The sequence below is a fragment of the Aulostomus chinensis genome, chromosome 8 (genome assembly GCF_037954235.1).
Source record: "Aulostomus chinensis isolate RoL2024-O1b breed Wild chromosome 8, RoL_Achi_v1.0, whole genome shotgun sequence".
NCBI classification, from domain to species: domain Eukaryota; kingdom Metazoa; phylum Chordata; class Actinopteri; order Syngnathiformes; family Aulostomidae; genus Aulostomus; species Aulostomus chinensis.
This window is the reverse complement of record NC_141327.1, coordinates 18,599,975-18,626,218: the sequence shown is the minus strand read 5'-3', so window position 1 is coordinate 18,626,218 and position 26,244 is coordinate 18,599,975. Positions and strand designations below refer to the sequence as shown.

Below are 26,244 nucleotides of genomic sequence, written 5' to 3'. Positions count from 1 at the left end.
ATTCCAAATAAATCAAAATGAGAAAATTAATGTCATGTCCAGCATCTTCTCAAAAACAGCTTGTGTTTAATTTCAAGTCTTTCTCAACATCTTGATGAGTAAGAAGCAGACGAGTCCTTCCATCTTTCTTGCAGCCGATAAGAATGACTTTTTCTTGTGGTAAGTTACTGGATACGTAATTCTTATTTTTTTGCTGATTTATTTAAATCTGTGATGATGCATCATAGATTTATGGTCTTGTAATAAACTGCTGATCGTCCCAACTGCTGTCACTTAACACTATCATCAGACTTATTTTGTTAGAGTGACTGTACTCTATTCAACACAGTGCCTTTTCTTGCACCATTAAAAATCAGCATGTTAAATTATTAATTTCTTGGTTTGCATGAAATTGCTGGTGCACAATTTCCCTGTTCCTGTTATCTCTGGGTGTCTGGTGCAGACATCCATGCGCTCATCCACAGACACATCCGTATTCACATGCTGCTTTTGCTGATCGACTACCATCAAGCCCCTGTGTCTGGACAACATAATTGAAAATCAGGATCCTTGTACTCAGTGAATGCGTTGGTACCTTGTTTCTGAAAGTCTCAACAGCCCATAATGTGCTTGTTTTGGAATATTTTTTATGGAAGTGTGTCTTTACGCACTTGAATATTTATCGAACATGAAATTATGATGGAATCCAGTCATCAGTTACTGCACAATCACCTCCCACCCTTCAAAGTGACAATAATCGCTGCCAGAGTTTGTGTGTATGTGTGGGTTTCCTGTTTCCTGTCAAACGTGTTCATAGATTTGATGATGGCGTTACTGTGTGGTATTAACCCTCAAGGTGTCCTGTTTCCCAACCGAGGTTGTTTACATATGTTTTCTGTAAATGAATAGAAGTTGTATGAACATGAGAAGCTAAAGCTTAAATAGAATGTGTTTAAAGCAGAGCCCAACAATAATTGCCCCCATAATTAATGTGTGTGGGTTCGTGTGTGCGCGTCTGACAGAGCTACAGCAGCAGGTGGTCTCAGACACACACACACACACACACACACACAAGCGCGCGCGCACACACACACACACACACTCAGGAGAACCATGATATTATATGTGCATATGTTTACACCATTTTTAATCTAAAAATCTTCAGCTACTTGAAAAATCTAAAGTACCAGTTTTGCAGTCAATTTCTGCATACCTCATGTTGTGTGATATCATAGTATCAGTTGCCTTTACTCTGTTTCCTAAAAGTGGAAAATACACACACACACACACACACACACACACACACACACACACACAGAGGAATATTTACAGTACTTTACAGAGGACACGCAGGCAGGTTTGTTTTGTGAGCCAGGACAATGTGCTATCCAGATCAAGCTGGATCTTCTGTCTGCTCTCATTCCTTTTGTTTCTCATCTGTCTCCATCTCTCTGATCTAGTCAAATCCAAAGTCCCTCAAATATCTCTGGCCTGACAGGGACACGCACTGAACACATGTTTAGAGGTCAAGCCAGCAGCATGTGCAAGCGTGTGAACAGTATTAGGATGTCGGGCTTGCTGGCTTTGGCTTGAGTTGCTGAAATGAGTAAAATCAACTGAGGAACATTCCAGTACTGGCTTGACCAATGCGCATTCAGTCATCAGATTTCTTTTATCTACCATTTTGCAGGTTTCAAAGCTTCTAAATTTTACAATTCTGCTAATTGACATTTAATATTACATTATATTAATACTATTAATATGTAGTCAACACATTTAAGAAGTACATCAAAGTGTACCATGTCATTTTCTGCTGCTGCAAGGTGGTGGTATGACTAATCTGACCCCAAATTTAATGGGTTTGTCCTTGACCAAGGCTCTGCCCTTCCACCATGTTAAGTAAAAACCTGCCTCATAGTTTTTATGTAATCCTGCCGATGGGCAAACCCCCGTCCATGATATGTTTATACATATACTTGTATACTGTGTCTACAGCCTGAGACAGACAGACAGACAGACAGACAGACAGACAGACAGACAGACAGACACACACACACACACACACACACACACACACACACACACACACACACACACACACACACACCTACCTTAGCTGTGTCCTGACATTGGAAGACATAGCAGGCACAGTTGGGTTCATCTCTGACCAGGCAGCCGAAGCTACTGGGCTCCTGGCTGTTGTGAATCAGTTTTGTCACCCGGTGAGACCGACATTCAAACAGCACTGTGTGAGTTAGAGGGTCCCAGACCGCCCCCTCAGCCCACGCACTCACACATCGCACCCATGATGCCGACACACATAGAAGAACCGTCTGACTCAAGTGTTCGCTCCGCGGTCCTGCACGCTGACCTCCTTCCTTCTCTGCAGGCTGTGATCTGCTGATCTCAGCCACCACCCAGGGCAGCATGGCCATGGTGGTCATGTGGTGGACTGGTAGGGAACCAATCAGTGTCAGTTTGTATCGTACCTCCTCTTCCTCTATTTCCTCCTCCACCATTTCTCCCAAGGTAGCAGTCCCCTCTCTTGCAGAAGAGCGTCTCTGAGATGAGGAGGGATGTGAGAGTGATGGACATGAGCTACGGTTTGAAGTTAGGTCACGACGGGGACTGCTGGAGCCCCCTGGCCTGGGGGCTTCATTTCTATTTAGCTTCACTTCAAAGTAAAGTCCCTCCATTGTGGCTGGTATGGCCTGAGGCAGCCTGCCTCTGCTCTACCTGCAAAACATCAGATGAAGAATGGAAGCCTTTAAGTGATACTGCACCCAAAAAGTGTGTTTCAGGTACGAACATACAAGTGTCTAGAACTCACGACGTGTTTAGGGCCTATCCCAGCAGCCTTCAGGCATGAGGCAGGGTTCACCCTGGATGGGTCACCAGTCCATCACAGGGCCAACACATTGAGACAGACAACCATTCACACTCACAGTCACACCTACGGTCAATTTAGAGTATCAATCAGCCTCGTCCCCAATTGGACCGCAAACAACAACAAAACTGTACAAAAATGTAAGTTTATAAACTCTCAAGTGCATCATCCAGTTTAATTTACATTTTCTTTATCCAGCCGTATGCTCAGTAATGCACAGACGCTTTGATATGAACAGTTTGACTTTTAGTCAACCAACTCACTCGTGCTTGTAAAAGGAAGTATTGGAATAGAAGATATATAAATGGGGTGCTTTTAACTCAGATTAAGGTTTGGTGGATTACTGAGAACATACCTCGGATAGTTTTGCTGCTTTTTGTAATAAGTGGCTATTGGGTGCCATTAAGCTCATTAGGGGTCGCTGGATCTTTCTGCATTCTGAAGTCACAAAGAAGCAACGCAGCAATGTAAAAATGAGTCTGTGAGCTCAAGACACATTTGAGTGAGTACTTGAAAGCCCAAATACTCTTTTGGGGTGTAGATAACATACTCTTTTGACTTTGTAAGACTTCAAACAAAAGCAAATAACCTGAGTAGAAATTTTGCACGATCAGTGTTTGCATTTTTGAGGAATCAGAGCAGCGTTTAAGTATAAATCAGTTGAGGCTTGTGGGTACAGTAGTCCCGAGGGTCATTTAGAGGACATAGAGGAAAAAAAGACACCAGCTGGTGTTGTTTACACACCCAGAAACACATGGCTCAACTACTGACCTAAACTTGCACTGTGTCAAGGACACAAACACATAACAGCAATACTATGAGGATCATATTAGTCCATTTACAGAGAGAGGAGGGAGGGGTCCGGATGACCCCCCTGCTGACAGACACAGAGACAAGATGTTAAAGATGGGATTATCAGCAACAACACCGGAAAATAATGAAAAATCTATCTGCGTCATGGTATGATGGAATCAACAAAACCGTATCATGTTTGACCTTGCAATATGTATACATATGAATAAAAATCACATTTAAATCAGTGCAGTTGCAGTTCGGCATTCAATAGTTAAAGGGAAATGAAATATAACATGTCACACCCGATTGAATAAAGCATAGCATATTCCCTTGCGTCGGTTATCTTAATTTTTACGCACAGAGCATGAGTTCTCGTTACGCACGGTGTTACGCAGACACCAAAGATCGTTCTGCGCTACACACAAAATGAAAAATACACTCATTTAAACATTTTTACATGAATTAAAGATCACCGCGGGCAAGTATGGTCTCCTTACTTCTTCAGTGCTAGAACTCCGGTGTCCTGCCCGGTGTGCGACCGAGGTGGTAGCGTGTCTGTCGGAGCACAACAGAGCGATCCAGCGAGGCAGAGAGAGAGAGAGGGGGGGGGGGGGGCAGTCTGTCTTGTTTGAGTTAAATATAGGCTGGATGACAGGGTCGCCTCCACCTCCCTCCTCTCCTCCCAGCACCACCAAGATGGGGCATGACAAGTGCATGCTGCGTGCGTGCTCTCGAAGAGGATGCCGAGGCAACGTTACTGCACGTAACGAGTGCCTCTCTACACACGTGGGTGATGCTATAGTGCTTCAGATCGGATGTTTTTAATGTCTGTAGAAACATTTATTAGTCTGTTTGTGGCTGGGTATGTGGCGCAAACACACATGCAGATGAGGAGTAATTTGTTTACGTAGCAGTTACCTTACAGGCATTTCCTGTGTGTATTTGAGTGACAGCGGTTTGCTTTGATGAACCAAGCAGGATACAGAAGCATGTTACTATGGAGACAACGTCCTGTGGCCCAGCATCTTTTATGTTTGTGTGGTGCACTTGGTATGTGTGTGTGTGTGTGTGTGTGTGTGTGTGTGTGTGTGTGTGTGTGTGTGAGTGAGTGAGAGAGAGAGAGTCAGTGTGACAGAGCTGAGCAACAGGTGGTCACCCACACACACACACACACACACAACTAATTAAATGGGTAATCCTTGAGCACAGCTGTGACTCTATCACTATTAATTCTACTTAAGCTTCAGTTTATTAGATGTTCTACCCTCTATTCGTTTACATTAAACGTAAAAAAACAACAACCTCTCAGTGGGAAACAGGACCCTCTAATCTAAAACCACAAACACACACAAACACACCACCATCAGATCTGTGAACAACCACTTTCATGCAGACACTCAAAATCACACTCTTACTGAGTGAATGCAGTCACTTTGAAGTGTGGGAGGTGATGATGGTGAAGGAACACAGCGGTGTGATGGTTTGATTCCATCACAGTTCCATCTTCAGTAAAAATTCAAGTGTTGACACATTTCTCACAAAGAAGTAGGAACGGATAAATTGTACCTCTACTGCGGATAAATTGTACCTCTACTGCGCACTGAAATGTGTGCCAAGGTTTGCGCACTCATTCAATAACTTCCAGGGAAATTTTTCATGACCATACATTCTCTGAAACATCTGAAAAAGCCCAATAATTAATTTCAAAATTTACATTAGATTATTTAACCAAAAGTACTGATGAGCAATATCATTTGATTCAACATAAACATGAACATCAGAATCAGTCTTAACCAAACTGGTTCTTCCACAGTCGATCCTAACTGAACCACCCACAGGTTAATGTTTAAGTGTTTGTGAGGCAAGTTTACATGACTTTTCCAACATTTTCTTGCTTTATTGTTATTTTTCCACAACTATTTCATGCCTTGAAATTGTTACATTTGAAGCATCACGGATTTTTTCAGGTTCTTCCATGATTGTGTGATCCCTTTACATCACTGAAATAAAGGATTTGCATTTAAAAACAAACAAAACATTTTAACAGCAGTTGAACTGGTTGAAGAGAAGAGGTGTGTTGAGAGAGAGAGAGAGAGAGAGCGATAGAGAGAGAGAGAGAGAGAGAGAGAGAAAGAGGCACATTGGAAAAGGCAAGTGGCTGGGATCCATTTCTGGGAGAGTCAAAGAAGATTGCTCAAATTCTGGGGGGTAAAGGTAGTTTTAAACTGAGCACAGTGCTGACCAGGGTCCCTTAGCATTTTAGCAAATATGAATTTCAATAGAAAGGTACATTTGGAGCATTTACATTTTCTCCACTTGGTGGTGCTGTGAGCTTTTAGCTTATCTGATTTACAAAACAGTAAATCAGGATTTGTCACGTCAAGTTCTAATCATAATCTGATGTTAAAACTACACTTCCTGCTGTCACTTTCAAGACCACTCTTCTCTCAGATATTGCACAGAGGTCAACAACAGTCCACGGCAGCCATTAGTCAGCAGTCACAATTTCAGTTTCAGCCAGTGTTTTTAGAAGCAGCCCTGGAGCTGCTGCTTTATTCCAGCAGGGAATGAATGACTGGTTGATACAAATGAAGATACAGCATAGTGTGTTTCTATCTCAGGAGCAGTGGTGAACAAAGTACACGACCCCAGTACTCCAGTCAGAGTATAGATACTTCTGGTCAAATATTACCCAACTACATGTGAAAGTTGCTCAGTCAAATTATTATTTAGGTCATTGCTGGGGGTGGTTTGTCTGTCTATTAGCAGGATAACTCAAAAAGCTGTTGATAGATTTTAGTTATACTTGAGTAAAACTGAGGAACAATTACTTGGATTTTGTAAATGACCTGTAAACTTAGTAGATGTATTGAATACTTAATAAATACAATATGTAATTGCAATTATTTGGAATGATACTGCCATATGATTGGGGATATTAAAGGGAATTTGAATTCTTAAATCATTACTCTGATTTTCATAAAAAACACATTAAAATGATAATGGTTTTGAGGAGTTTCGCATGAATTCTTAAATTTGTAGAATATGATGCGGAGGCAGGATATCACTGCAGCACTGCAACATTTAACCCTATACAGTATCAAGTGAATTACAGATTTTCAAAATAAAAAAAAGAAGAACTTAAGTAAAGTACTCAAGTACATGCAGTGTGTTAGTGTCCACCACTGCTCAGGAAGCAGGAATGTGCATGATGAAGAGTTCAGATGTAGTGTTAGGATCTCCAGCATTGAAGTAAAAGGAGTAATGCTCAGTGGTGGCTGGGTGTGCACCTGCAGCTGACTTACACAGGATGATAGAGGGAGTCAGGTTTGATCGTGGAGTCCAGATCAGATCAGAGTGCAGGTCCAACAAACACAACAGCCTAAAGTAGTACGGTGAGTAGTTGTGGATCCGGATGAATCCTGTCTGATCTTATTAAGACATGATGTGAAGTGAAATAGTTACAACTGGTTTTGGTCATGAGTTTGGTCATGAGTTAATCTCTGAAGATAAACATCAGTTCTACTCCGGCTTCGGCTGCAGCTTATTTTTCTGTGGCTCAAAGAAGTTTTTGATGATGGCGTCAACCAGGTCGTCCAGTTCCTTCTTCAGGTGTGTGACATCACTGAGAGGGGAAACACAGTAAGACACGTGAAAACAACCAGGAGTTTGTTTTAGTGTTAAATCTGACTGGACCCTAGTGATGTACCTGTTACCAGGAGCAGCACAGAGCTCAGTGTAGTATTTGATCTTTGGTTCGGTTCCACTGGTCCTCATGGTGGCCACCCCCCCGTTAGAGAAGGTGAAGGTGATCATCTGACTGGACCTGGAGGTGGGAAGAACCTGGGGAGAAGATGAGGGAACGTCATGAATGGGTGGAAAGGAAAAAAAGACAAAAACTAAGAGGAATTTGTGAAAGAAGAAAAAAAATGATAATAAACTTTTATATGCAAAATAGGGACTAAAGTTGAGCTGGATTTCTCCTTTTAGTCTCAGTCCAGATGAGCTTTCACTAAAGTTCACTTATAAAACTGGTCTATATAAAGTTGTTACGACAACATCCAATATTTTACAAACAGTGTACTTATGTCCTATGATACGTGAGTATTTGCGTATCATTATAATTCCTGCCAAAATGACTGGAAATAGCCAATTTAATAATTATTGCTTTGAAAGGCCCTGCGACGGACTGGCGACCCCATCCTGGGTGAACCCCTCCTCTCACCCAATGACAGCTGGAAAAGGCTCTAACCCTAAACGGATAAGCGGTATAGAAAATGGATGGATGGATGGATACTTTGAAAGGTTACTGTTGAGTCTGTCCAGACCCTTCGGTGTGAATATTGGGTGTTAGCAGCATTCTGAGTGGATGTGAGCGTCAGGGTGTGGAAGCGGGTATCTGGGTGTGCACGTACAGCCTTGTGATCTGGTTGGGTGCTGTCATAACCGGTGGTTAAGTCTCGAACAGCAGAAATGGCGAAGCGACCACATTTGGTTGGGTAGGAGCCCTCCTGACCGCTGTGGTTGCGTAGACGCTCAAACAGGCTGCGGATCACATTCTGGTCATGGCAGATGAAGTAGGAGTTCTTACTGATGTGGTAGCCGTACCTGAGAGACCACAGACTGCTTTAGAGTCCGTAACACAATTACAGCTCACAGCTACTGCAAGATAACACACCATCGGATTGGCAGCACTTCCTGGTTGGCCCGCCTTAATGTTTGAACATGTTGTGGATTTTCTCCTTAATATTTCATGTTTCATTTATGAGACATAAAATATAATATGCATTTGAAGTCCCCGGCAAGTTGATGGCTTATTAAGTCCATGTATAAGACACATACAAAGAAAAATAAATAATAAAATAAGCTCTAGGTCATCTGGAGAGAGAGATATTCAACAAAACACAGTCAGATTTAATGAAGAACAGTGTTCAATGTTATAATTAGCAATGTAGACTTTATTTTCAGATCAAGTAAACAATTAGCAACTACATAATAATGACAACAATAAAAATTGACTCCACATGTGTGTATGTGTGTCTGTGTAGCTTACTCCTCATAGATGGAGGTGAGTTGCTGAGAAAGGCTGATGTTTTTGGTTCCCAGATAAGAAACCATCTCTCCTGCGATGGCTGCAGCACTCACACCATCCTTGTCCAGTACACAGGGACTACACATATACCCTGTAACACACACACACACACACACACACACACACACACACACACACGTGATTCCACTTGTTGCATCATAATCATGTTACATGGGAAAAATCTAAACTATGCGATGCTGCATGAGTTATAACGACCCCAAATGACCTTCGACCCTGCATCAGCGTTGACCGAAGGAAACGGTTCAGAAAATATTGAACTCTGTCAGCTGCTGCCTAGAAGTTTTGGGTTCATCTATTTTACAGTATTTTGTTGCATTAAACTGACAACACACACATTAGATGTTTGCTGACAGATTAATCAGCAGACTTGGTAATTATTTAATAAATGGAAACAGAATTGTTAGAAACTCCATGCAATTCATCTTTTGTTTTATGCTCTTGTAAGTTTGATCTCGATCTTGATCGATTATCTGCTACATAAAATCGCCACGGCGGTGACACAGGTGGGCGGTTCTGGGAGGTCACATGAATCTCCTCAGTGTGCCTGCTCTCATTGAGGATTCTTCCAGGCCTGCAGGGCAGTTTGGGTCTTTTGAGCGTGCAGAAGTGTTTGGCCAACAGTGGAATATTAAGTGGTCCCCAACCTTCACCTGACCCCAGTTACATTTACATCACATTAATACTTTCAGGCAGGGAATTAAGGTAATGCCACAAAGAATTCATCAGGACAGCTTGCAGATGATGACTCAAGATGACATCAATTTGTGTGTGTGTGTGTGTGTATGTGGGTGTGCGTGAATACCTATGGCCTCCTCAAAGGCAAACAGAACAGTCTTGTCCTGATCCAAAAGGTCTCTGGCTCTGTTTCCCATCCACTTGAACCCAGTCAGTGTTTCCTGTGTTTGGATGAAAAGGTTGAAGTGAGTTCTATACACAAGAGTGTATTGTACTTGATCAGCACCAGACACATCATTCCACATCCCAAGTAAGTATGACATGTAACTTTATGATCAATTTATCAATCAATTTATGCTGCTAAGAACAATTAATTAATTATACTGTACTATAAAATGCTTCTTTATCGCCTTATTTCTGCAGGAAATGTGCAGTTGAGTTGATAGATGTTTTCTTGAGATGTTACAACATGCAACAAAGCATTCTGGATCAGTTGCAGCCATCTTCGTCTCTAGTGTGTACTGAACTCATTCATTTTTGTAACAAAAATGAGCGTGACTGTTACCTCAAAGTGGAAACCTTCCTTGAGAGCGATGGCGCGCAGAATCTTGGATGAGACGGTGCTCGATAGCATGTAGAGACTTTTCACAGCAGTGGCATCTGAGTTCTGCTGTTTCCAGCAGCGGAACATCCACCAGCCTAGCAACGCTCCCAGCTCATTACCGCTGAACACACGCCACTGGCCGCTGACGGACAGACACAAGATGTTTGTGTCAGTCACAAGGAAATAAAACCAAAATCCTGTTTAACGAGTATGAAAATCACCACTATGGTTCTGACATGTTGCAGTTTACTTTAGTGAGTGACAATATTTGCCACGAATCTGCCTCATTTCCTACATTTCCCAGGAAAACTTTTAAAAACATCTCTGTAAAAAAATTCTTGAGGCTTACAGAGAAAGAAACAGAATGAGCATTATAACACCGCTTTAATATATTTATCTGACAGAGGACACACCTCTCCTGCCTCTCAGCAACAGCCAGTCGATCAGCATCTGGGTCATTCGCCAAAACCACAGTGGCCCCCTCCTTCTCTGCCAGGGCGAACGACAGCGTCTGCAAAACACCCACACACCTATGTGAACAGGCTGTGTGTGTTGGCATGAACATTAAATGTGTTTGTGTGTGTTCGGGACATACCAGGACTCCCTCCCCCTCCTCAGGGTTTGGGTATTTAACGGTGGGGAATTCAGGGTCTGGGTCTTTTTGCTCCTCAACTGCGTATGGAGGGTGAAGGTCAAACGCCTTGAAAGCTGATTGGACAAATGTGTGGCCAACGCCGTGTACGGAAGTGTGCACAATTTTCACCTCTGAGCTCTTGTTGATTTCCCTGTGGAGACAAACATTACAGACGCCCTCCTTACAGATACTAGATGCAACACATAAGATCAGATTTGGCAATGTAATGGCTGCTGTACTCCACAGGTGGGTCAGTGATGCAGCACCTGTGATGACAGTGTTTCTGGATGGCTTTGAAGTATTCTGAGTGGATGTCCTCGTAGGGGTTTTTGAGAAGGGGGTTCTCCAGGGCCTCCTCTGTGTTCCAGGACTCAGGCCAAGGCTCCAGATTCTTCTCTATGGCCTTGGAGATGCCTTTGTCATGAGGGGAGACGATCTGGGCACCGTTCTCCCAGTACACCTGAGACAGAGGCAGCAGACTGAATCAGAAGTGACTTCATTTTTGTTAAAAGCCTTTTTGAAAGCGCAAATTGAAGTATTAAAAGTGTTACCTTGTAACCATTGTCCTGTTTGGGGTTGTGAGAGGCAGTAACCATGATACCAGCACACAGACCCAGATGGGAAACTGTGAAAGGCTGTGGGGGCGAGGGGGGGGGGGGGGGGAGAGAGAGAGAGAGAGAGAGAGAATTGATTTTTTTTAAGTCACACAGACAACCAGACTGACAATAAACATTGAGAGTTAACACACAAAATGATGAGCCTCTCTTGACCACAAGGAGCCCCGAAGGGACGAGTGTGTAGTACCAAGTGATAATCTAGCAGCGATCCAGTGCTGTCACGTCTCACAGGGTCCGAAATCAACATTGAACTCAACAGCAAAATAACCGGTCAATTAAAAAAATGTTACCCTCTGATTTTTGTACATGTTTTTACCAGCTAAAACAACAATGACAATGTGTCCAGTATCAGATTGGAATTTATATTTTACTTTGCTTTGAATTCAAAAGCAGAAGGTCAAACTGAATGTTCCGTTAGGGCTTTTCACTACAAAAGACTTTGAGTTCAGGGTTTATGAGGTGCACCTGAATGCGACATGAATGTGCTGGTTTATGGTCATCACAACATGTCAGTCAGCTGTTTCAGTTCACTCAAAAATTCATTGTAAGTCCCACACACTGCACCTTTAAATAAACAAAATGAGAGAGTGATCAAAAACTTCTACTGATTTAATGAGTCAGACCTCAGAATAGAGTGTCTCATGTTTTTGTACACCAGCAAAGCAAAGCAAAGCCATGAAAATGTTACAACTAGTTCACACAGTGTGAAACTGAAGTGGCTTTTGTGCGAGTAAGTGAATCATACATGTATTATGTAACATGTCGTTCATGTGTCAAGTGTGTTTACTGGATGGAATTTGCCCAGCAGCTTCTGTCTGACTGTCATCTACTCCACCAGACCCCCCCCTCCCCCCCCACACACACACACACAGGAGTGAAATTAATCCAGTAGCTGAAACAATGTCTTTTTTTTCCCTTTTTTTTTTTTTTACATATTGCTTTAAAAAAAAAAAAAGCAGAAACAGACAAGGATGAAGCAGAAGCTGAAGTTATTACCACAAAGGGAGTCGGAGTGATGTCAGAGAAGAGGTGGACGGGCACTCCGCGGCTGATGAACACAGCCGCAGCAAGTCTGGCAAAGTGCTTGCTGCTGCCTCCGCTGGGAGGGTGGGCCCGAGCGTCGTAGCCAATCACCACCCCTCGCTCCTTCAGGTTCCCAAAACTCTCCTCCAGGTAGTGGCAGAATCCCTGTCAGGGTGTGAACCACAGGCAGTTTGATGAGGAAATTTAGGGAAATAAACTAAGAAACAACTTCGTTCTGAGAGGAGGATGTGGTTAGAAAGCTTTTGTAAGACATGTTAACGGCTCAATTTATTCATCCATAAAGAGGGAAATACAGAATTCTCACTGGGAAACTTTATCTTTTCATAAACTTTCATGGCAGCAGATGTCAGAAAGAAAAGAGTCTGCACTGTCATCCTATAACGATGGTGAGAAGCTGAGTAATGTACATCTGGAAAATCCAGTGTGTGTGTGTGTGTGTGCGCGCGTGTGTGTGTGTGTGTGTGTGTGTGTGGCAGCAGTTTGTCTATTAACTAACCTGTGTGGTCTGGATGATTGTGAGGTCGTTCATACAGGATGTTCCGGGGCCCATAGCTGCCCTCAGACCTGCAGTTCCAAACTCCATCCTGGAGGAGAAGCACTTCCTCAGAGCCTCCACTGCTCTCTCTTCCAGGAGCTTCTGCACCATAGACACCGTTTTTGGGTTCTGAAACACCAACACACATAATCACCTACTACTTTGGGAATCGATCGCTCGTTTCAGTGTTTTTCCAAGCAAAAATGTTAAAGATTTGCTTGTTCCAAACTTAAACGACATACAAGTGTCCTACTTTTTTGGCATTCATGAAAGAAAATTTAAATTATTTCACTTTGGACCTGTTGGATGGAAAAAAGAAGAAATGTGAACACGTCACTTGGCTCTGTGAAAATGACGATGAGCGTTTGTTTTTTTTAAAAATTCACAACATTTCACAGACGAAATGAAACAACATATACAAAATGAAAAGCACCTATTCAGATAGTCAGAGTATAATTCCATATTTAACTGCTCAAATTGAATAACACAGCATGGTGTTTTTTGTTTTAATGTTTTCCTGAATGACTTGAACAGGAAACCAACAGTCTATGAAATTAGATAGAATTAATGCATCCTCATCAACTCTCTTATCAGCAGACAGAGGAGATGTCTCGTTTTCATTAGAAACAGCACCCATAAATACTCTAAGTGGATCCGTATGACACCTCATGTTCAGGTCAGAGACTAAAGTACCCAAACACAATTATCTGTAGACTAATGAATGTGGGTTCGTTTGCCAATGTGACCCAATTAGTGGGAGCTCATGTCTCTTTTAGTCCATGAATGACTCTGCTTGTGTTAGTCAGACGGGCGGATGCATGTTAATCTCATTACTTTGCGTGTGTGTGTGTGTGTGTGTGTGACAGACCATCAGTGACATCAGTGATAATCAGTATCGGGTCTGGATTGCATGGAGGAAGCCCCACGATCATTTTGATAGCAGAGACAAAAATAAACTTGTGCAACACAGTCAGTGCAGCACTAGTTACAGTGAGAAAAAGTCATCGTTTTTACAAGAATTACCGAGGATTTCAAATGTGAGATTTTTTTTTTTCAGGATAAATTATTTAGAGATATCGTTTTCTGTGTTTTTATATAATTTGTCATTTATGTGAAAATGTTTAATGCTGAAGTCTTAGCCATGACAGGAAGAGGAGATTCTGCCACTCAATGAGAAAATTCATCATTAAATAAAGGTGACTGTCGTTGAAAGTGACTCTACATGTCCTATCTAAACCTCCATGACATTTTTTTTTTTTCTAATTTGAAGACAAATGTATCCTTTGAGCTGACCTGCTGCGCTCTGGACAGTTGATTTACATTAATCAAGACAGGGACAGCTTGAAGTTTATTAAAATGTATAGTCGTTTGATACGGCGAGTCACCTCGGTTGCGAGTCTGCAAAATCCAGTAAAAGCACAAATTTCAACAGGTATTTTGGTTGCTTTTAAAGTGGAAAATGCATAATCCAATCCTGTGGAATTTGCCTCACAGCTAAAAAATTAGCGTTTGGATTCCGGAACAGGAACATCAGGACGGGGCGCAGAAATTTTCCACAGATATCGGAATGATGGTGCAGATCCACACAGTGTTCCAGGTTGCACTGCTTGATCAGGAACCTGGACTTGAATCATGAAAGTCGCAGACACCAATACATATACAATTATCAATTTCATTAAATATTTTCTTCCTCTTTCTTCCTCTAATAAGAACAGCTGTGTGGTGTACTAGAGCTATATAATAGAACCATAATCATGATGACATGATGATACTCAAGGAAACAGGATCAGTATCAAGCAGATGTGTATCTGAATTGAACTGGAGCTGAAAAAGTGCGTTTTTGACAAATATCAGTTATATTTACCGACGAGCTCCACCCTCATGTCATATGTAGTCCTGTGTACACATACACACGTAGTCATTTATTAGTATTACCCGCAGCTCAAAGATGGACGGTAACGTCTGTAATGTCAGGTAATGTTATGATTGACAGCCCAGCGGCAGCACAGGAGGCTAGCGTTAGCCTGCTAGCTGTCATCTCACCTTGTCATATCGAAGCCACTGGCCGACAGCCTGGTCCAGCTTCGCGTCCCCGGTGCAACCGTTCTCCATTTCTCTTCTTTACCCGAGTCCAGAGGCTGTCCAGCTCACTAGCTGCGGTCGTGCGAGGGGAAAGCGTCTCCCCTGAGCTCTTCCCCAAGACAATTTTACGAGAGCAGATGCTTGGACACTGCCGTTTACGACGAGAGGCGGAGCGACGTAACGCGTCACGAGTTTCTCATCTGTTGCCCTCAAGGGTTCCCGGAAATGCGGGAATAACCACCAATAAGGACTTGGTATATACTTTCCCAACTATTACGAGAGTAAATAGCATGTACGTTAGTGTTTCCGTGGTTTACTATATGGTTAATTTATGAAGTACAACACAGGATACAGACGAATTTGGTGATAAATATTTATAGCAGTAGTTTTCTTTCAGCTATTTTTACAGTCTGAAACAACTTTCCACATTGTGACCGTTTATTCCAGCACATACTGATATTTATAAGAGCCATTTTAATCTAAAAAAAAAAAAAAAGTCTTGTGTGGTATGTTTGTGTCCACAGATGAACAAACATGAAGAGTAATATATCAGTCTCACGAGTTCCTTCTCCTGAGGGCAGCGATCTCCCATTTTTAAATTTCTCCCGTTTTTACCAAAAAAATACAGAAATAGTCTCCATTTAAAAGCTCAGTAGTGACGTAAGCCAAATCATCTTCTCTCCCTCTGATTGTGACAGTGGTGAATGACTTGTGAAATTGTTTTATTCTATGACTATTTAGCTCTGCAACATTCAACTATACAGTGGCCGCATAGTGGAGGGGGAAAAAAAGGACATTTCCTGACCAGAAACAGATTGTTTTTAATGGTTCCGATTCTACAGAGAATGCAGTTGTGAATTCACATGGAAAGCTTTTATCCAGTAAGTCAGTAAATGTTTTTGTTATCTAGAATCACAGAATCAAACCAAGTAAAAAATGAAAACATCAAAGTTTAGTTTTTGTGAGGGAGACTTTGAGTAACAGTTCATCATACTGTACTAACATATGGTACCTCCTCATACTCCCACAGGTCATGTTATTAAAGTTTTGTTTCTGACAAAAACATGAGAATTTAAAGAGAGGACACTTGATTCTGTCAATGATGCGCGTTCTCTCTGGGTCTCATAGGGATAGTCTGATTTGCATCAAGATTCATAAATAAGTTCTAAATAAGAGGGAAAAAAAACAAGTATTTGAGAAAATTCACTTCTTTAGTTCCAACATCAACAGCAGCATAAAACATTGAAGTATGTTCAGAGTAGAAGAACCAGAAGATTCTCTGTTTTTAATTGAAACGTTGCAGTGTGACTGATGCGAACAGGTGCGTGACGACAGGACGACTGTTAGTTTACCAGCTGCTACTCACAGAAATTAAGTGTAAATGTCACACACTGATGCAAGGAAAAGATCTTTTCAAGCTTTGTCATAGCGTCTAAACACGTTGTGCGTTGATGCCACTGTTACTGTCACAGTGACCACAGAAGACAACATGGTGACCTCTCTGCAGCACTGAGGCCAGTGGAAAGGAGGGGGTCCATCAGTCGGGCTATATTTGCGTGCGCTGACTCATCAAAGGTAAAGAATATCACAACGGTGGTGAATGACATCAAAAAGGGTGACAATTAAGGCTTCATCCACAGAAAGTAGATCCATCAGTTGCCATCTATATCATAATGAAGAGTAATGAATATCAAGAAAGACTTTTAAGCAAAAACACCAACAAAACAAAACACCGTTCAGTAATGATGGTGGAACATTGCTGATGGCGTAAACTTAGAAGTTGGGCTAATATTGATTTTAACAACTCTTCTTTTTTATTTCTGGTAAAATTTCATGGAGCATATCTGAACATGATAGTCAATCATTGCATTTAGTTCTGCCTATCAAAACCAAACTTGATTTACAATTGTAACTTTTATTTATTAATCTTCTAACCGTGTGTTTGAAGTGTTGAAGGGACTTGGGCATTAAAAACACACTGCCTTCATCTTTTTATGGTTTTTGATGAGATTCGGTTTCAAATTTAAAAGCTTTATTATTAGCATAAGCAAACAGAAAAAGAGAAGGACGATCGGAGGGAACCTACGTTCAGTTAGTGAGATCTGAGAAATGTGAATATTAGTTGACGATGCAAACAGATGCTGTTGAAACAGTACAACTTGGTCTGGTGGCGTGTCTGCATATGGAAAGCATTCCCTTGGCTGGGAATCTTTGTGAGTTGCAACAGAAGAAGCCAGCGGATCGAGTCCTTCTCTAATCTCTCCCATCGAAGAGAACCTCAACTCCAACGGACATAGTGGGCCAAGTCAAACTGCAGAGAACAGAAACAAACTGCTCCGGAGCAGGTATGGTTAGCAGTGTAAGTTACCATGGTGATCTAGCCACGTAGTAGGAGGGATAACTCTCTTGATCTGGCTTTGGGGTACACCCCTCTGAGATGACCCATCTGCCTGACCCATCCTGGTCTTGAACACACGAGGAGACTCACACAAGCTTCTGCTATCTGCTGCGTTTCCTTTGCTTTATGATAAACAGATTCTCATCGGTTGGGTAAATTTGAGCGGACAGTTTCTTGTCAGCCTTCCTGTGATTTCTCCTCTTCCTCTTCTCTGCTTTCTTGGACTCTTCTGGAGGAACTTGCTTCCATTTCTTCGGCCTCCTCCTCCTCCTCTGGCGCTTCTCGGTGTTCTCTCCTCCCCCTCTGGGAAAGTCATCTGCTTCATCCAGGAGGAGTTTAGGTGGAGGGAGGTGCTCTCTGGAGGTCGGCACTGGTCTCTTGGGTTTCCACTGTTTCTCAGTGCTGGCAGTTCCTGGCTGGTGGTATTTATTTGTTTTGGGCGTGGAAGCCCGGAAGTCATTGTCATTTCTAAAGAAGATGTGGCTGGGTTTGTGGTTTTTAGATGTTTGATGGGGTGTGGGGTTCAAGTGGTGGTTGTTTTTGGGATGGCTGGTCTTTTGCTTCTTCTTCGGTGGTCCCTGAGTGAGAGGGGCCGTAGAGCCTTCAGGCATGAGGCCGTTCTTCATCAGTTCTGCAGAGAGGAGAGACTCATTTATTAATCAGTCACTAACAACTTTGACAGTACACCTAGCTTACTAACATCAGTTCCATCAGCAGACAGAGCAGGTGGGATATTTCAATATGAGTTTAGTTTATATGCATTATTATGAGGAAAATAGATCAACGATGACAACATTAATATTCTGCTCACATGCATATGAATCAATAAACAATTAATGGCTAAAAGACCTTCAATCAGGCCAATTTGTGCAATGAGCACTTTAACTTTTGCTACTTTAAACGAATTTTTATGACAGTACTTCATATTTTATGATCTGACTTATCAATACAAATTTTTTTTTTTTAATTTTGAAGAACAAATGAGTCCATGCTGGGCCTGAGTGACATCATTTTGCATAAATATTCCGTTATTTCAAATGTACCTCAATTACAATCCCATCAACGATCATTTTACACACTTTTCTTTTACGCTGTCGTCCTTTGCTGACAAGCTCTGTAGTGTGGACATAGTGACCTATTAGTGGGAAATCATTAAGCAAATTAAGGCTAATGAGTAAGAGTCAGTGAGAGGATCTACATGTTTGTTGTCAGTCGCATGTCATTGAACTGTCCAGCCCAAACGGCATCTACCATTTTTTGATAGGGGCTTAATGATCTGGAAAATATCTAATTGCACCATGACTTATGATGTTAGACAGACTCATCATTTTTGTGTCATTAGCCACATTTCAACCGAAAAAAATATTTATTGATGATGATGCAAATATAAATGTTCTCTTGGAATACTATTTGCAGACTTGATTATCTTTCCAGCTCCAAAACACGTTATGTGACGCATATTGTGCCGTATTTGATTCACTGTTCAGCTCTACGGAAATGACAACTGATGATCTTGACTTGAATTTACTGTATAACCCTCATCTGCGCCTGTAACGCCACAGAGAGGAGTCATGACAAATATATGCGATCAACATTTATGGGACCTACCTTTCACCCTCAACTTGATCCTGTGTTGTCTGCACTTGATGTCTTTCATGGTGTCGTAGTGGGTGATGAAGGGCGTGGTGGCGTATGTCCCTTTGAACATCCTCTGACTGGTGCACGTCTGAGGAAGGCAAACGTGCGCGCGCGCACACACACACACACAAAGATTTAAATGATCATAAAAAGATAAGATGGTAACACAGATACACGGAGGGAAGGTTTTTGCTGAGCATCCCTTTCACACTCTGCCATCACTTAACAAATTTGGGGACCTGAATCAAAACATTAGGAGGCTGGATCTCATGCAGAAGTAGGTATAACTTCTAAAACATGAAGGAGAACAGTAACTAGTCCTGTACTATAGCTACATCCCACAGAACGAAAGATTCTAAATTTTATATTTGCAGTCATGAGGCCAGAGAGAAGCCATCTAAATGTAAGTCTACTGCTCTTATACAGAATTCCTCAAAAATGTAAAGATGCATGATAATTTGTTTTATGTTGCTTTGGTTGAAAGCTGACATTTACTGATACTATATGTGTAAAAATAAGTTTATATGATGTTCACATTTTGAACAAATTAGAAAGCAACTGTCAAATTGTAAATTCAAAAAAGTAAGTATCCTTTACACTGGACTCTTCCTCAACAGAGCAGTGCAGAAGCCGGAGACCAAGTTCAGTCTTTTTTACCAGGACAGCAGGAGACAAGAGACACAAGAACAACATGTAAACTCCACTGAAGGAGCTTGGGACGCCTGCAATTTGAACCCAGGACCTTCACGCTAAGAGGCAGCAGTGATTTCCTGGATGTTTACTGGGATAGAAAGCTGGGAGCTGCTTACATGTCCGAAGTGTCCTTTCCTGGAGCAGTTGTAGCAGTAGGCGGGGGTCCGACCGTTATCCTCCCCCTGCTGCTTCACAGGAGGACCTGTCTTCGTCTAAGCATGCAGACACACAATTAAAAGAGATTGTTACAAGACAACCAAGGTGTTCAAAATTCTAAATCTCTGTCTTTGTGTTGGTATAAGCCTGCTGGGTAGTTTAATCTTTCACTTGTCTCCCATCATTCCCTTGCTCTCTATTGATACCAGCTGCTGCGTATTGTGTGCTGAATATGGCTGCCGATATAAACCAGTGATTAGCAGGGCTTTAGTTAGAGGCCTGTAATGACCCTGTATGATAAGTAACTGTGTGTGTGTGTGTGTTGGGAGGGGGGGGGGGGGGGGGACAGGGTCCTGTCCCCTATGGGCCTGTGTTCTGAAAGCCTTCCATGCTCCAGCGCCCACAGCAAATATACACTGATAAAGAGTGTGAGAGGAGACACAGGCGCAGTGCATTTACTGCTAATGTTACACATACACACACACCTAATGCAATTGACTGACACACACACACACAAAACTGCACACACCTTCACATTCATCTAAAGGTGCCCCCCCAACTCTTCTCCCCCTCTGATTCCAAGATTACAAATGATTTGTGCCCCACGTCATTTCTTAAACATAGCTTAGCTAGCCTCCTTTTCTTCTCCTCCTCACACACATCTACCACTCACACTTGTTTTTTTCCCCTCTCTCTCTCTCCCTCTCTCTCTTTTCTGCTTGAGTAGTTTTGCGGCAGAAAGGATGAATGCTATTAGAGCGTCGCGTCATTATCGGGTCAGACCGGCCGGGCCCATCTCCATCACAAAGGCCAGGAGATCACAGACCTCTTGCAAGCGCTTGCGCGCGCACACACACACACACACACACACACACACACGCACACACGCACGCACGCACGCGCACACACACACACACACACACACGCACGCACGCACGCACGCGCGCGCACACACACACACACACACACACACACCCTAAGGAGATCAGAGTCCCCGTCTCAAGCCCCACAGACCTCCACCCTCCCTGCCCCTCTTCCCATTCATCTTTCATGTAAATTGGCTGTAGGCCTCCCTCCCTCCCTCCCTCCCTCCCTCCCTCCCTCCGTCTCCCTCCCTGACCTTGGGCTTGTGTTATCTCAACCTACTAGGATCCAGCACATAGAATGAATGAAAGAAAAAGAAGAAGAAGAAATGAAATCTCTCTCCTATTCTTCCATCATCAACCTGCGATTCCTGTCTGCCGTGTTTGTATGCGTGTGCATGCGAGGAGAGGTCTGCCTCATACAATATTAATTAACTGGATGGACCCTCATCCCGCTCTCATTCCCGCTCTGTGTTTTCATCTGGCACCTCCTATCAGGGGAATCTAAATAGCTAAGGCCTGAGGGATCAGATCACTACGGTGGTGTTTCTTTTTCCTTCTCAGGGGCTCCCAGACTCGAGAGTCTGACTGTGCTTGGAAAGTCAATTTGACAGTTTAACAGACGCCACTCACCATGTGTCTGGAATTCAGTTCAGATCAGCAAAGCCAGAAACTACATTCAGGTATTCACCTCTGCTTACTATAGAGGCCAAAGGCTCCATGTGTGTTTACATCGACACAAACCTTTAGTAAACCTGGCTGGAGTCGGTTTCTGGTTAAACCTGAGCAGACGAGCAGGTTCAGTAGTTGCAGAATATACACTGTTTATTTGTAGTTCATGTAAAAGGAGTATTTTGAAGGATTTAGAACACGGCTGAAACTTGATAGCGGATTCAGGCAAAAGCAAAAATCCTATTTTCTTGCAGAAAGACATTGATGCTTGATTAAGTTATAAAGAAAAGGAAAAGTTGGAGTTATATTAAGTTACTTAAAGAAAAAAGGTACCCCTTATAATAGCTCATATATGTGTTAGTATATATTTATATATATATATACACACACACACACACACACATATATACACATACATACAAACCCTCAAAATATATATACACACGTATACATACATGTATATAAATATATATACACAATACATGTACATTCATATGTATTTATATATACATATATACACACAAACATATACTGTATATATATATATATATATATATATATATATACATATATATATATATATACATACACACAAATATATACATATACACACATATATGAGCACACACTTATATATATATATATACACACATACATACACACACACACACACACACACACACACACACACACCATTCAGGATTTACTGAGAAAGACATTTTTGCAAACTTGAATGAACCTTTGCACCTCAAGTGGAGCTGGTCCTCCTCCATGGAGCAGTGACAGTGCGCCCTTTACACAGATGCCTGTCTGAAATGCTGCAGTACTGTGACTGCTGCCTTCAGCTCAGCAGCACAGCATTCTGTCTCCCTATTTTGTGCCTTTCTTGCAGGTTTCAATGAAACAAACTTGACACCCTGTTTCTTTATGTTCCATTGGCAAAAAAAAAAAAGATCCCAAAAAATTACTTTATTTCAAACATCCAAAAGCTTATGGTTTAGCCCAAAAGCAGTGGAATAGTCCTAACAAGCTGTATCAAATGTGCTTGTCCCCTACTCTATTTTGACATATCACACAAATGTGTTGAATGAGAATGGAAATAAAAACACAATAACAATATTCAATATGACATAAAAATTTTATATCAGAGATGCATTTGCATTAGGCAGGTAGAGACAATATGAGTATGGACACCAAATTGAGGGTCCTGAATCTTCCTGAAGCTCACTATCACTACGACGGAGGTTAAATTGGGTTGTTTGTTTGCAAGATCATTCACAAATTACAAAGCTGACTTCCACAAAATTTGGGAGGACAGAGCACAGGTCAAGGCTGCAGTTATTCTTAATTTACAGTTTTCCTTATTGTCCTAAGTAGCCATAATATGTCATTTGATAAAGTTGCTTTGAATAAAAGGAAAGAGAGTGAGTGAGCATGTGAGAGAGAGAGAGAGAGAGAGAGAGAGAGAGAGAGTGTGCAGCTGCATCGCCTGTTGATATGATATTAAGAGCTCCAGGAGCAGTGCAAATATATTTTGTCAGTCAGAAAGAGAACTGATGTTTTAGGGTAGAGAGAGCCTCTGTGTGTGTGTGTGTGTGTGTGTGTGTGTGTGTGTGTGTGTGTGTGTGTGTGTTTGGACTAGAATACATATTTAACCAACAGAGTGAGGACATTTTTGGAAAGTGAGGACATTTTAGCTGGTCCTCACATCTTCAAAGGGCTGTCAGAAGGTCAAGACTTGGTTTTAGGGTCGAGGTTAGAATCAGGTTCTGGTTAGGTTTGGGGTCAAGGTTAGGGTCAGGCAGTCAGTTGAGATGGTCAAGGTTAGAGTGAGGGGCTAGGGAATGTATTACGTCAATGAAAGTCCCCAAAGATATAAGTACAAGGATATGTGTGTGTGTGTGTGTGTCTTGGAGTGTGTTTGGGAAGGTCCTGAAGGCTACGCCATGCGGACAGACAACCAGCCATCCGTGGCCTCTCATGCATGCACACGCAGACACATGAGCACTCTGTCTCTCTCGCTCCCTCTCACACACACACACCTGTGTTTTCCCACAGTTGTCCCAACACAAACACTGTGTCTCTCTAAGCCGCGCTCTCCTCTGCTCCTTGCTTAGCTGCTGGTGGCAAAGCCATGATAATCCTTCGGCCAACACAAAGCTTAGACTGTTGCAGACTACAATCTGAAGGAACACACACACACACACACACACACACACACAAGCCTGTTTGCTTCACGGATTGTGTTTGATAACTGTGTGTGTGTGTGTGTGTGTGGGTGTGTGAGAGGAGAGGGGGTGGGAGTGAGGGGGCCGGGGGCCAGCGGAGGCGTTTTGCATATGTTATTGCAGCGATGGGGAGAGGTTTGCATATGTTACTGGAGCCACAGGGGAGCAACTCTGCGTGCTTTATCATAGACAACAGCCTCGCAACACAACACAAGACTACTGGGTTCTTACCAAAACAAACAGACCCTTGTGGTGCGTGTGAGAGCAACATTCCAGTATGTACATATTAGGTTAACACGGAGGGTTAATTGGACTGTTGTGAATTACTGAGAGGAAAAGGCTACAAAGGGTGAACACCATCTTGCACAGAGAAAAAGAGAGTTTATTCTGTATTCGTGTTGGGATTTTCAAGTGAGCAGCTTCTGAAAGAAAATTAATTGTATCATTTGAGTTCATTCATCTACACACAGGAGTCAAAGATCTGGGAGACTGCTTCAGGCGACGATGTTCATGTGTTTAAACAAAAAATGGGGGGGGGGGGCAAAGCCCTAACCTGGTGCCCTGTGCACACTCACACGCTGTCTAATTCCCAGAGGCTCCTTCTATCTCCTCCCGTCAGTCAGTCAATCAGTCGGGCGACAATCAGCAGGAATCCTGATTTTCTCTCAGCGACAAAATGCTTCTTGAATGTGGTAATAATGAGATGCAGATGTCACATGACCACAATGTGTTTTTTGATATGAGCCATTGACCCTTTGCTTCTTCAAGTATTTAATTGATCCTTGGTAACAAAAATTATGTTAAAGGACTTCAGCATTTGAACATCAAGTCTTGGCACAGGCAGCAGCATCCCTCCATGGGACGAAGACAGACAACTAATTTATTTCACCATATTGTAACTTATTAGAAATCATCCATCCATCCATTTTCTGTACCGTTTCTCCATTAAGGGTCACGGGGGGGGGGGGGGGGGCTGGAGCCCAGCTGACACTGGGTGAGTGGTGGGGTTCACCCTGGAAGGGTCACCAGTCCTTCGCAGGACCATCAGGAGCAATTAGGGGCTCAGTATCTTGCTCAAGGATACTGGGGGAAGTGAGGATCGAACCAGTGACCCTTCGGTCGCTAGACTGCCACTCTACCTCTGAGCCATGCTGCCCCTAAATGAGACATCACATGAGAAATTAAGAGATTGACTGCCGCATGGAATCGTGCACTGGATGACAGCAGCCTCCTAGACCTTATTGGAGGTATCAGAACACCTCTATTAATACCAATGTAATGTCATGATATAACAGGTCTCTGTGTTTATTAGCCTTATTTATTGTTAACAGGAGACCAAACATGGCAGAATGTACCATCTTATGAAAGTTGACCGTTCCTGGAAGTAGAGGGGCTGCACAGCCGAAGGTTGAATGTCTCAGGGGGTGCAGAACTCAAAGAGGGAGGTCTCCTGTTGCATTCTCTTCTATGAGAGAACGCAGGCATGGACACAAGATGTGGGCACTTCAATTTGTTTGTTCAGGTCAGGATTTTAAGGCCGGTTCCATCATCTCTGCCAATCATTCACACACTTTCAGAGACGCACAATTGCCAGCCAACGCAGCACAATACCTGTGTGTATCAGTGAGTGCGAGAACATTTCTACAGTTCCCCATGATTGTACAGCAGTGTGGGAAAACAAACGCAGCATCCTCCATCTTCCCCTTTGACAAAATAACAGTCTGTTTAGAGGAGAGAATGTGGAATATTTATATTAATTGTGATTTAATGGTTTGTAATATTAGTTATTGTTATGATGGGATGTACAGACAACCCACTAACAGAATGCCTCTGGTCTAGCAGGATAAAAACCAACCAACTCTTTTACTGTATAGCTGCTAACAGTCTTTACACACTCCTCCTCCGTTAAATCTATTTGCCCTCGATGCTTGTTGTTGAGTTGTGAGACACGTTCAAAACCTACCTTCCGCTGCCCTCTGTGCCAGCTGCGTGTCAGTCTGGCGGTGAAAAGAGAGCAAAAGCCTTTTGACACGGCAGAGGTGGAAGGATGGAGTCTGGTACGGTACAATGATGAGACAGCAGAAACTGCTGGCTGAATGGATTTAAAGGGTTTTTTACAGAGCGCTGTTTGAATGGAGCCCATTCATGTAGTAGGAATGAAAGAAAGAAAGGGCAGAGATAGAGATGGAAAAAAAGGTCAAAACTTAAACCCATAATTTCAAGTTGAGTGGAGAGAAGACTTTTCCTCCTATAAGACCGTTCCTCAATACAATGGTCACCTTATATAATTTAACAAGAACAGCACATTTTAGAATAAAATTGTTCATTTCTGAAAGTGTGTCTCTTTGGCCAGTTGAATATATATGATATAGTCACTTTTACACAGACATTCCTCAATAGCGGCGGTGGGTGCTGACAGCGGCACAAGATTCCCAGCGTGAAAGGGCAGAGGGAAAGGAATCATCCTTTCCTACTCATTCTTTTCAGCTGGGCTTTTTTTTTTCTTTTCCGTAGTTGGTGTACGTGCTGTGTGACTGTCAATAACGCCACACAGAGCAGTGACAAAAAGCAACACCTTTGTGTCCTTTTTTCTAATTCTATTATTCACCACAGATACGGCCGGCTTTACAG

General features: G+C 42.5%; 3 protein-coding genes across 4 annotated transcripts in view; all 3 read right to left on the bottom strand.

Annotated features, from left to right (window-relative positions):
- The window catches only part of tbc1d1 (TBC1 (tre-2/USP6, BUB2, cdc16) domain family, member 1), a 48,996-nt gene extending 44,743 nt beyond the window's left edge, over positions 1 to 4,253 (bottom strand). For both annotated transcript variants that reach the window (XM_086211454.1, XM_086211455.1), the window contains exons 1-2: positions 4,159 to 4,253; positions 2,091 to 2,715 (exon numbers count right to left, since the gene is read on the bottom strand). In XM_086211454.1, the coding sequence (XP_086067580.1) occupies positions 2,091 to 2,675 (585 nt within the window). In that variant the 5' untranslated portion in view covers positions 2,676 to 2,715; positions 4,159 to 4,253. The remainder of the gene's footprint in view (positions 1 to 2,090; positions 2,716 to 4,158) is intronic.
- A 1,395-nt stretch (positions 4,254 to 5,648) lies between these two features.
- Positions 5,649 to 15,128, bottom strand: pgm2 (phosphoglucomutase 2). The gene is made up of 13 exons (XM_086211457.1): positions 14,927 to 15,128; positions 12,845 to 13,012; positions 12,301 to 12,492; positions 11,239 to 11,322; positions 10,954 to 11,147; positions 10,649 to 10,838; positions 10,467 to 10,564; positions 10,015 to 10,195; positions 9,577 to 9,670; positions 8,715 to 8,844; positions 8,077 to 8,269; positions 7,371 to 7,504; positions 5,649 to 7,286 (listed from the first exon to the last, which is right to left on the bottom strand). The coding sequence occupies exons 1-13, from the start codon at positions 14,993 to 14,995 to the stop codon at positions 7,184 to 7,186; spliced, it is 1,830 nt and encodes a 609-aa protein (XP_086067583.1). The 5' UTR covers positions 14,996 to 15,128; the 3' UTR covers positions 5,649 to 7,183.
- Positions 15,129 to 15,370: 242 nt separating this feature from the next.
- Positions 15,371 to 26,244, bottom strand: part of zcchc7 (zinc finger, CCHC domain containing 7) — a 49,229-nt gene continuing 38,355 nt past the window's right edge. The window contains exons 8-10 of the mRNA XM_086211453.1: positions 19,811 to 19,906; positions 18,972 to 19,089; positions 15,371 to 17,994 (exon numbers count right to left, since the gene is read on the bottom strand). Coding sequence (XP_086067579.1) covers positions 17,465 to 17,994; positions 18,972 to 19,089; positions 19,811 to 19,906 — 744 coding nt within the window. The 3' untranslated portion in view covers positions 15,371 to 17,464. The remainder of the gene's footprint in view (positions 17,995 to 18,971; positions 19,090 to 19,810; positions 19,907 to 26,244) is intronic.

What these genes read in the sequence shown, in the direction of transcription:
- pgm2 (XM_086211457.1), bottom strand. Translation starts at nt 14,995, where the DNA reads ATGGAGAACGGTTGCACCGGGGACGCGAAGCTGGACCAGGCTGTCGGC. An exon ending in TCACTCCGACTCCCTTTGTG is followed by an intron (nt 11,323 to 12,300) that starts GTAATAACTTCA and finishes TCGCCCCCACAG; the next exon opens with CCTTTCACAGTTTCCCATCT. An exon ending in CTCACCTCCATCTATGAGGA is followed by an intron (nt 8,270 to 8,714) that starts GTAAGCTACACA and finishes GTGGTCTCTCAG; the next exon opens with GTACGGCTACCACATCAGTA.